The sequence below is a fragment of the Typopeltis vanoorti genome, chromosome 16, assembly GCF_054136105.1.
Source record: "Typopeltis vanoorti isolate ZY-2024b chromosome 16, IOZ_Tvanoo_1.0, whole genome shotgun sequence".
Taxonomy (NCBI): domain Eukaryota; kingdom Metazoa; phylum Arthropoda; class Arachnida; order Uropygi; family Thelyphonidae; genus Typopeltis; species Typopeltis vanoorti.
Genome location: NC_143564.1, coordinates 19,407,570 through 19,420,012, shown reverse-complemented (window position 1 = coordinate 19,420,012; position 12,443 = coordinate 19,407,570). Strand labels below are relative to the sequence as shown.

The following is a 12,443-nucleotide window of genomic DNA, read 5'->3' as shown; positions in this document are numbered from 1 at the left end:
ATTACATTTTGCTGTTATAACCAAAAATCTGTCTTTGTGCTCTATGGTAGAGCGAGGGCGACTTCTTAGCAAATGTCAGGAACACATTCCATTGTTTTGAAACAATGCTATATGAGATTCCAAACTCTCACTTCGCTGGCAATATCAGTAATTCTGAGGCCTTCTTGACGCTTTCCAATAATTCTTCCTTGCGTGAAATCATCCAAATGATGTCTTTGAGATATTACAAGACATCCAAGTTGGCAACTTTATTCCATCATGAAAAGAGCTTCTTTCAAACACAATTCGCTTAGCGCAACCTTTTGCCTTTTATTCAGCTGAGTGCTATCCCATGGCTCCTTTGTGTTGATTTCAAAATCTGAATGTGTACCAGCATTCTACTCAAAAGTGTCAGTTATACAAATTGCCAAAATTTATTAGTCTGAATTTGCATTCCTTAGATTTTAGACACCAGTGTATTTTTGGAGCAGTATAAGAGAATAGGATGTGGGAAAAAAAAAAAAATGTGAAAATATACAGACCATTTAATAAGCCACAGATTGAGTACATTAAAATCAACGGATTAAGTTTGGCAAGGCATTTATACACGTGGATAATAAGAGTTGTTAACCTTTAATTAGTCACATGGGGGGGGGTCTATTTGACTCCAACCATCATTCAAGTTCGATTTCTAACAAAACGAATGAATTTTTATTGCAATTTTGAGTAGCTGAGTTTCTTGCTTTCCCCCATGCTGAATCAGTCACACCCAACTTTCGGCACAATCAGTTGTGTTGTAAGGAGTGATTTCTGATATTCTGATCCCATGCACCTAATTATTTAAAAAAAAAACATGTGACTAATTCAGGGTTAAGAAGATATTCAGTGCTAGATAAAAGGGAAAACTGGAATTCTTAAAGTGAGATGAGAAGATGGAATGTTCCAGGATGTTAAAGCTCTAGGAGTTAAAATCTGGTGGAACTTAGCAATTGAATAAGGAAGGTAGGCAGAAGTTTCTGAAATAGGCCAGGTCCACATGGGGCTGTCAAGCTAATGATGATGACCACCTCAAAAAACATTCCCCCCCCCCACTGTAACTGTGTAAAGTAATAAAACGTTCATAATTAATATTAATAAGTGGCAAGTGTTGCATTTGTGTGCACAAATATAAGGCTCTGTACTATATTGATGGTGTTGTACTGCAGGAGAGCCTCCATAGCTGTCAGTATAGATGAAGCCCTTTGGTTAGAAAGACCTGGGTTCAATTCCTGTCCATGACGTGAGGAACCATTATTTCATCTTTTTCAAATTAAAGGTGAGTTAGCGGGTCTCGTACAGAGGTAGAGGGGTTCTTTCACCTGGAGAAAACTCAGGTTTTTTGTCCCTCAAAATAGTCAAACCAGCCCCATGAACACACAGATTTACAGCTATGAATACTTACGACAATATGTGGAAAAGACAGGGTCCTTGCCACATGTCCTTAAGACTATAGTTAACCATGAGTCACATCATCGTAATCATCCTCCTAGATAGGAAACAGTACATGAATGGGAAGTAGATGAGATTCGAGATGTGAGAGTCATGGTTGAGAATAGACTATAGTTTAGAGGGCATATTGTAAGAGTTGCAAAGACTGCACATCATAGTCCTGGGCAAAGGTTGGTCGATTGGTAGAGCCTCTGCTACTAATGGCTCCGTTAAGTAAGTTTGAGCGAGGTTAGTAGTTGGAAGGGGACCAATCGTCTGATGCTGTTGGCACACTCTCCCTCGATGAGTCTTTGGACTCCCTGGAGGTGTCAAATAATAATAATAATAAGAAGAAGAAGTACTCTAACATATAGGGATAAGGAAGTGGTTGTGCCACTGCATAAAGCACTGGTCACACCACACTTGGACTATTGTGCTCTGATTTGGTCACCCGGTTTTCAATGTGATGTGGAAACATTGGAGATAGTCCAGAAACAGGATTTTGGAATGTTGGTTATGGAGAGAGAGAGAGGTTGAAGAAATATGGATTGCAAAGTTTGGTGGATAGAAGGAAAAGAGATGATTTAGTGCAAAGTTTTTGTGTGAAGATTTTATTGGATATAGCCTGGTTGGCTGAGTGGTTAGCATATCTGCTCTCCAGCCAAAAGGCTGCAGGTTCAAATTCTGCCATGGGCATGGATGTTTGTGATTGTCTGTGGAAATACTAGTGGTGGTAGTTGCGGTTAGTTGTAGAGTAGGTGTTCTCCTTCGACGAGTCTTTGGACTCCCTGGAGGTATCACGTAATAATAATAATAATGCAGAGGGGATGATAAAAAGAGTATAAGGCAAGAGAGGAAGAACCAAAGGCCATGCCTGGAAGAATTGGCCGTGAATGGAATGCATTACCAGAATATGTTGATAATGCAAGTACGTTAAGGATTTTAAGATTCTGTATGATAAATATGTTGAATGAACCTCTCAGGAGAGTCTGCCAACTCCATGGCTGGTGTATTAATAATAATGATGATAATAAATACATTCCAAACCTAAAACAGCACATGCACATAGAAAGTAAATTCCAGTTAGGTAATTTACTAAGCATACATTCTTTTTGAAATTCGATATTTTCGAAATTTGCCGCAAAAATATGTATCTTCTGCTTGGCAGTACTTTATTTTCTGTTTTTCCGCGTGGAGGCGCGTCGGTCAGCGTGGTGAAGTCCCTTCCGATAACTTTCCCAAAGTACTACCAATTAAGTCACGTGTTTTGGCTCACGTATCAGTTATGGCAATTGTAAAGTCCTACCGCTCCGCCCTCCAAACTTGCTGCTTCTAGGCCAGCGTTTCTCAACCTTTCTAAGCCCAAGGACCAGTAAAATGCCTAAAACAATTCTACGGACCACTAAGTTACAGAGGCGTAACTGGGAGGGGAGGGGATCCGCCCTGGGCGACACTTTTTTGGCGTCTAAGAAATCTTGCCATACTGTCTATGGCAATAAAACTATATTGTTGTTCACCCCTCTTTTATTATTCGTCATTTTACCGCTACAAATTTAGCGGCAGAATGACGAATAATAAAAGAGGGCTGAAGTGAACAACAAAATAGTTTTATTGCCTCTGCCTTGGAACATTCTGACGCTATTTGCTGGTTTTTTAAGTAACCATTTGATTTCAATAATTTTTACTTATTCAATTTTAATTTGTTTTGTTTGGATAATTAAATATATATTTATTTATTTAATTAATTTAAGTCTACCTGCGGACCGCCTGTCCTATCGTCGCGGACCAAAGGTTGAGAAACACTGTTCTAGGCCATTGCTTGTTTGTTTAGTGGATAACGACCCTGATATAAGCACCTCCATGGAGTCGGCAGAGCATTCAAGGACTAGTAACCAATGCTTGTCATGATAATAATGATATACCTGTTGTTTCAATTCAATCCCATTTTAATATATATATATAAGCATGTAGTTATATCTTTAAAATTTCTAGAAAAATTTATTTCTGTAATTAAGAGAGAGAGAGAAAATCACAGAATTCATAAAATATTTTTATGAATACAATTTACATCGATTAGATAAAATAGAATTTATTAACTACTACATGTTTTTTCTTTGATTATTAAAAATTATTTTTCTGTACATGCGTAAGCTGTTATTAATAATATATTTCAGCATAGATTTTCGACATGGATATAGTTTATATAATAATAACTCCTACGTATTAAAATATATAATATAATATATTTTAGCTACATTAAATATTTCTGAATGCAACTATTCACTGACTGGAAATTAACTTATTATTTTCATTCTTCATATACCAGTTATTATTAAGATGATATTGAAATTCTATTCAGAACATACCAGCCCAATTTCCCAGCTTAGCCCAGTTCACAGTTATTCCAAGTGCAGGTGCAATAAAGCAAGTATATAATCCTCTGAAAAGCGAACGAATTAGTTTGTACGTAATCCAGAAAATAAAAAGCACACCAATATACGTAACTATAAGCGGAAAATGTGAAGTTACACGACCACTTGCTTCGCACTGTTCTTCGTTATCGACAGCCATGCTTCCCAACGTAAACACAGGAATTGCTCCCAGGATCTGAAGATTTGCAAGTCATACTGAAAATTCCACAAATATAATAAATCAGAACAACGGGGGGGGGGGGGGGAAGAAAAGAAAGAAAGTTTATAACTTCTATAAATCACCCCTTTTCATATCCTTATATGGAGTAGCAAGGTTTATTTTATTTATGACTTCTTTTGTAAAATAAAATATATAATTATATTTGAGCTAAAAAACATATCTATGTAAAAATACATACATATATGAAATTAGTTATTACAAAACAATAGATGTGTGTAATGAAATTTTGTGTTTTAGCTATTAGAAATGACATAACTGTAATAATGATATCATAAAAACATCTCTTATGTTAAAAAAATACATAAGAAAAAAAATTAATTCGAACACACATTTTAAAGAAAAGTTTTAATTTCGCGAGAAAATAAGTACAAAAATTAAACTCCAACTTTACCTAATAATTTATGTGCTCCGCTATTCCTAATAAGTTCATTAATTAGCTAGGGATGGACTATCAACGTAGAACTGGTAGTGCTTTTGACTAGCCTCTTTAATTTAAGTCTCAGCTTTGCTAGAGATCCAAGGAAGTGGAAAGATCACAAAATATCCAAGTGCATAAAGGAGGTTCAAAGACTGCAGTAGCAAAGTATAGACCAATCAGTATCTAAAGCTTGGTAGTGAAAGTACTAGAAAAATTGGTTAAAAGGAGAATTCAAGAATAGGTAGATAAAAATATGATACCATATGAGGATCAACATGGCCTTGTGAAGGGTCATGCCTTAGTAATTTACTAACATTTTATAATAGAGTAACAACTAAGATGGATAAAGGAGGTGGCTACAGGATGATTTTGTAAAGACATTTGACAGAATACCAGATGAAACTCTGTTACGCAAATCAGAACAAATGGAGATGAATAAGACACTGGTTAAGTGAATAAGAGGGTGGCTGCTGGACAGATATCAAAAAGTGGTATATGGAGGGGCAGTAGCGCACTCAGGATTTAATCCGGGGGGAGGGGGGGGAACTGAGTAGATGATTTGAGAATACACACTACGCATCGCATTCGACCAATGACTGAGCATCTGAAATGATCGCTAATTCATAAGAAGTATAGAAATAGAAGACACGACACAACATAACTTTAAAAAAAATAAATTTTAATTAGGAAAAGATTTTTGCAAATTTTTCTAGTGTTTTTTTCCGTTTTTCTTTGGGGTACCAGACCCTTGCCCTCCCCTCCTCTGGGGGCGCCACTGGGGGGGGGAGAATCGAAGCGAAGATTGTCTACCTCAAGTTTCAGTGCTAGGATGATTGCTGTTTAATTTGTACATAAATGATAAAAGAAATCACCTGAAACAAAATAGTCAGTTCTTTGCGGATGATGCGAAATTGGGTAGAGTAATAGTTAATTAAGGCGATGTGAACAGCTTGTAGGATGATTTAAATAGGCTGTCAGTGTAGGCAAAAGATAATGAGTGTCAAGAAATGTAAAGTTATGCTTTTTCGGATTTTTTTCCTTTTTCTTTAGGGTGCCAGGAACCGTGTGCCAGGATTCCCCTCTGGCGCACCCAGAGGGGAATCCCCCCCCTCTGGGTGCGCCACTGTGGAGGGGAAGAATCGAAGCGAAGATTGTCTGCCTCAAGTTTCAGTGCTAGGATGATTGCTGTTTAATTTGTACATAAATGATAAAAGAAATAACCTGAAACAAAATTGTCAGATCTTTGTGGATGATGCGAAATTGGGTAGAGTAATAGTTAATTAAGGCGATGTGAACAGCTTGCAGGATGATTTAAATAGGTTGTCAGTGTAGGCAAAAGATAATGGGTGTCAGTTTAATGTCAAGAAATGTAAAGTTATGCATTTTCGGATTAATAGATTACAAACCGTGTATCACATCGATGGCACTGTTCTCTAGGAAATAGATGAAGCTAGAGATTTAGGAGTGATGGTAGACAGAGAGTTAAAGTTTAGAGGATATGTTGCTAAGGTAGCCTATGAGATTACTTGCCTACTGAAAAACGCATTAACAAGTAGAGAGAAGGAAGTTATTCTTCTTTATGAGGCCTTGATACACCCTCATTTGGATTACTGTGCTCGATTCTGCTACCCTGGGTTTCTTGAGAATGAGGAATCGCTGGAGAAGGTTCAGTGGCGAGAGACAAAGATGGTGAGTGGCTTGTGGAATGTTCCCTATGAGGATAGTTTGAAGGTGTGTGGATTGCAGAAGTTGGTTGATAGGAGAAAAAGAGGGGATATGATAGAAATATTTAAATTGCTTAAAGAGCTTTATAAGATAGATGCAGGGGAAATGTTTCCGAACTTGGATAGAGAGAGAACATAACAAGGGATCATCCCTGGAAGTTGTGGGATCATCCCTGGGAGTGTAGGGGTGTGAGAACTAGATTTTTTTTTTTTTTTGCTTGGAGAGTTGTGAATGAGTGGAATGTGTTGCCAGAGTCAGTTACGAGTTATTTATCTGTCAATGGGTTCAAGGAGAGGTACGATAGAAAAACTGACTGGAGAACACAGATTATTTAGAAAATAATATCAAATTTCGACAAAGACTGATATACAGTGGATATTATTGTCTGCCTGGTTAGCCTAGCGGCTATGCGCTTTGCAACCATATGCCTGGGGAAGGAGTGTCCTGCGTTCGATTCCCGTCGCCGACGTGAGGAGCTTAAGGATCTTCCTCAGCTATAGCCAAGTTAGCCGGGCGTGCGCGGCAGGGTTTTTTTTTCCCAGTTTATCTAGTGTTTTTCATCCCGCAGCAGGCAAACCGGTCCCATGAACACACGGATCTACAGCCATAAATACTTAATTAACCCCCATGAAGGGGCTCAACTCGCCCCAATAGGGACGGGGGAGAAAAGGGAAGAAACTCCATATGAATAAATAAGTGGAAATTATTAATATTTTTCACATCCCATGGAGTCTTAAAACTCATCTCGAGAGTCAATTTTTTTTTCTTCGAAGAGATCATAGTGTGTCTAGTTTTCATCCCCTAAACTCAAAGAAATCAACTGTAGAACCCACACTGTTTTCAGATGGTAAAACATTAGTGTTAAGATCAGGGTACACAGCCCCATCACTTTACCAGTGGTTTATGTAATTAATGATAGTCTTGAACCAGCTATTTTTGATTGGCTACCAATGGAGATTGAACTGCCTCTTCAGTTTCTAAAAGTTAGATAAAAGTCTTACTCTCCATTCACAATCACATCCTCCGGAGATATAACCAGAACTAATACTCTTAACCTTCGTGTGTATTCTCTTTCATACTGCCTAAGACTGAGGTGCCTGAAGAACTCAAGAAATTCATTTTTCTTATTCCCTGATGCTATCTCTTCATTCCAGTCAGTACTGTTGTATTTGGCATCACTCATAACGATTATCCTTCAGTTTCTCACAACGCAAGGTGGAGACACTCGGTCTCTCATTTTTCATGTTCAATCTCTCAACAAACTCATCTGTCACCTTCACTCACACAAAAATATTACACTTCCATCAACGAATGATCTCGGTAAAATCTTCAATATACTCGATTTTTGCATCGTACGTTTGTTTGTACTTCTTGCCATATTTGACTGTTATGCACATTTGTTATGTTATAAACGTTATTAACTGTTATGCACAAACATTTTCTACCAACATCGATTTAGTATCACTAGTGTAGCTCAATAGAAGTGACATTTGCACACTGCGGCGCTTGACCGCACGAAAGAAGACTTTGTTTCGAATCTAGTCGCCGACTGGAGAAACATTTTTCTAAGCTTTTTTTGGACAGGTTCACGAGTTTTTCGACTTCTGTCACGAGCAAGCGGATTTTTTCTCCCGTAAACTCAAAAAAATCGACCGTGGAACCCACATTATTTCAGGCATTAGATATATTATGTTAGGGTTAGGAGACAACGAGATGGCAGCACTTGTTGAACCTTATCTCTTCACTGCGTGCCCTTAATTAGTGAGAGACTAATTGGGTACCAATGGAGAATGAACTGCCCACTTAGTCTCCAAAAGTTAGGGCTAAAACTGCCGTGCATACTCCCGATATGGGAATAAAAAGGCTTTATTTAAACTGAATTTTTTAAAATTTATTTTTGCTCCAGTTATCTCCCTACTGTCCTAGTTAAACAACACAATGCCCTCTTCCCAAGTGACATGTGAATCTCGTGAAATACTACCTCATTGCCTTGCTGATTGGAGGCCTGAAGTTTTCTTTGATGTCAGTCTCTCACATGAAAGGTTGTAAACTCTATGGCACATGCAGGAGAGATAACCCCATTCATGTGTTTATTGAACAGTTGAAAGTAATAGACTGGAATTTCAGACCGAGTATGGCTCCTGCAAAGCCAAGAGGTAGAATCTTTTCCTCCAATTGGGTTCACATAACCTAATCAATTTCAATGTTAATAAAACCCAGTTCTGTCTTATTTCTCATAAAAAAGAACCATTTTTCTCAGTATTCTTTTTGACAATACCCAAATTTCCAGAAGATTTGAGATTTCTTTTCTTGGAATTACCCCGACATCAAACCTTTTCTGGCATAAACACATCAAAACCATTGCATCCTTGGCTTTAAAAAAAATAAATAAATAAAATTAAAAAATTAAAAATTAAAAATAGTATTTCTCTTTGTGCTCAAGACGTTTTTTGCACAGGTTTCTGCAATATGTGTATTCTACAAATATTTCCATGGGAAATGCTCCTCTGAAATAACATCATTAATCCCCCCACTTAGTAGTAAGCTTGTTCGAAAACGTGCAGCTACTGCTCAACATCCCTTCACAGCACACCTTGAAACAAACAGAACAAGTTTCTTTTCCTCTTCCTTCATCCCTGCAACTGCTGTATTTTCGAACAGACTTTCCCTCTGGTGCTTCCCATGGAATACAATATACAGTCTTTTAAATCAAATATAATTAACTTCCTCCTTTTCCCCACCTACTAGTCATATACGGAACTAATTTAGTGTAGGTTGATTAACTAACCTCTCGTGTATGAGCTCGACATGAAAAAAAGAAGATAGAATCAACGAGGAGAAAGTGAATTTGGCATGGTCGGGTTCAAGCAGGATAGATGGATGTTAGTTAGTAACTACTTATGTTCTTTTTCTTGAAAGAAAATGTGGAAGAATGCTGTCAGGCTGAGTTGAACATTGTTTATGCGAAATACATGAGATATGGCTCTATCGGATAGCACGTAGAGTAATTGAACATTAATTAGAGCCACTTACTATGTAATTAACAATCAGACATTATCATTATTTAGATTACCCCTTTTGGAGATCATTAAGCATTCTTAGAGAGGCCTGAGGTAAACTACCCCAAATGTGTGAGCAGTATTTCAAATTTGGGCAAGTTACTGGCCTAACTAGTCAAGAAGTTAGTATCTCCTCTCCTACCAACAGGCTTTACGTTCAAATCTCGTCATTAGCATTAATGTTTATGATATTGTTTCTAGGTGGTAAATGAATTTAATTGGCTGGTGCTATATCACTTCCTTGCTTATTGGAAAATTAAAGTGGCTTAAACAAGTTCCATGTTTGGTTTCTTGACCAGGGTTCTGACCATATAAAAATGAATTAAGTACAAAAAAAACTTAATTAATAAAAGAATATACAAAAAAAAATTAACCCACACATGGTACTAATGTACTATCGATTTGAAATTGAAGTTCAATATCGATTTTCAAATCGATAGTACATTAGGTAAAGAATTACATAAGGGGAAAAATTACGATTTGTAGTGTCAACGGTTGTACAAGTGAGAAGTAGTCTTGATTAAAACAGTATACTTAGTTTTTCAAGACAGTAGTTATTGCTGAGGTATATTTGTGCCAGGAAAGCATAGAGGTATAAGTGTTATCCCAAGAAGAGAAATGGAATCGTGATTGGACATGAAGTTATTATCGAAAGTAAGGTAAAGTGAAGTGATATCTAACTAATGTTACATGAGTTCCAACTAATATCAATTTCGTAAACTGGCATTAGTTAGCATAAACAACAAAACAATCACAAAAATATTCCACAAACACGCACATATCGGAAACTACCTCATCTTCAACTCATACCATCCTTATTCTATTAAGAAATCAGTCATTCTAATACAGTTTATAAATGCTTACAAGTTTTCGACTACACATAACTATTTCAACACAGAAATAAAGAAGTTAACACAGATTTCTAAAAATCGAAATTACCAACACAGCTAATAAATTACGCCAAAAAAACAGGAAAAACCCGTCAAAACAATCTAACAACAGAACAAACTTCCCAACACAAAAAATCATCAAACTGCATACATCCAGAAAGGGCTGTTTCTACATTTTGCGGGACCCTGAAAGTTAATAACATTTATGGAAATTTTAAATGGAAGAATATCTTGTTAATTAAATCAAATATGAAAAACATTTATCCAATAAACAAGTATGCTCTTTAGCATCAATTTAAGTAATGGGAAAAATTAATTAAAATATAAATGTGTTTGTATGTACATGATATGTTATTTTATTATGTAAGTACACATTATCATATAAATACGCCAGAGCAATGATTTATTTAATAACATAAATAATAATATAAAAATATAAAAAAATATCCATTTTTATTATAAAGAATGAAATATATGTATAACAACTTATAAGATTTAAAAGAAATCTTAATATATTATATTTTATTTAACCTAATGCGCTTATCAATAAAATCATTTATAACGCTATCAAAATTTTTTTTTTTTTTTTTTTTTTTTTTTTTTTCCAATTTCATGCTCTATAGATATTATTGCCAGGGACGACAAACGTTCTTGAGACATGTTTTTATTAATTTTAATTTGGAAAATGACCTTTCTGCTGATGCGACCGTAACTGGACTGGTCAATAATATTTTAAATGTCTTATTAATATTTGTATAAATACCCGACAAATTATTTGCAATTATGAATTTTAAAATATTAATGTGTGCATCTTCTGGAACAATATTTCTAAAAATAATTAATTCATTTCAAATTTCAGATTCATCAATATCTGTATTTAAGTTTCGATACAGCTGTTTGCAGCAAAATTTTAATTCAGTTTTTCTCATTTTTCTTATTAATTTCATATCATAAAAAAATCCAAATGATTTTTCATGAATTTCATACAATTCAAATCTTTTTTTGACAGATTGTAGAGCAGTATCTAAAATTACAAAAAAGAAATTTATCCTAAAATTATCTTTGTTATCACTTATGTGTGATTCATCAGGCGTTTCATAATCAAAAAATACTTTTCTTCGACATACTCGACTTTCTTTAAATTTAATTTCTATTTGTAATAGATTTGACAGTTCTTTAGCAATCTCAAAACAGCTATCAAATCCTGATATTCTCTGCTCTTCAAAGTACTGCACTAACTCTTTAATATGCTTAGTTGCTACATCTATGGGAATTTTTGCATTTTGTAATAACTTACTAAATTAACTTTTGACAAAAGTTCATACCAAATTACAAGGCTTAGTATAAACTCAAATGAATCTATTTGTTCGTACATTGAAACCACTTCTACTTTGATAGTATTATCTGATGCAGTTTTAGATAATTCTTTTAGTGCATTTAAAAATTCTGGAATTTGAAAACATACAGCTCTAACTGATTCTATTCTACATTCCCATCTTGTATCACATAACGGTTTTGGAGTTAATTGTTTAACAAATTTCTTTAACATGTCCCAACGTGAAGTTGAGGCAGCAAATAATGTATATATTTTTTGTATAAGATTAAAAAAAATTTATTGCTAAAATCAAACTTAAATTATGACAGGTGCAAGGAGTATAAAATCTCTTTTCGTTTTCATTTAAAACGTATGCACGGACTCCCTTATACTCCTTTCATATTCTCTCCGTTATCAAACCCTTGCCCTCTACAATCTGACAATTTAAGATTTAATTTATTCAAAAGTGATTTTATATTTTCCTATATACCTTTACCAGTAGCAGTGACGCACTCAGGATTTAATCTGGTGGGGGGGGGGGGGAGGCAAGTTGAGTAGACGATTTGAGAATACACGCTACGCATCGCATACGACCAATGACTGAGCATGTACAATGATTGCTAATTCATTAATATAGAAATAGAAGACACGACGCAACATAAATAAAAATAAATAAATTTTAATTAGGAAAAGATTTTTCGAAAATTTTCTAGTGTTTTTTCCTTTTTCTTTACTGGTCAGTGGCACACCTCCCTGGGTGTGCCACTGACCAGTAGTGTCATTAGTTGTTTAAAACGTCAAAAAGTGTTCACGAATTTCAATATCTGCTTCAAATATATGTAAAAATCTAAAAATTAATGAAATTTGCTACTGATGACTAACATCAGCAGTACAATCTAGAATCATTGAATAGTACGTTGCCTGTCGTATCATATTTA

The 12,443-nt window shown here is 35.4% G+C and overlaps 1 protein-coding gene across 1 annotated transcript in view; it reads right to left on the bottom strand.

Moving 5' to 3' along the window:
• LOC150097881 (very-long-chain 3-oxoacyl-CoA reductase-B-like) overlaps positions 1 to 4,025 on the bottom strand; it is a 201,268-nt gene extending 197,243 nt beyond the window's left edge. Inside the window, exon 1 of the mRNA XM_090406335.1 lies at positions 3,813 to 4,025. Within this exon, the coding sequence (XP_090262461.1) occupies positions 3,813 to 4,017 (205 nt within the window). The 5' untranslated portion in view covers positions 4,018 to 4,025. The remainder of the gene's footprint in view (positions 1 to 3,812) is intronic.
• Between the last annotated feature and the right edge of the window lie 8,418 nt (positions 4,026 to 12,443).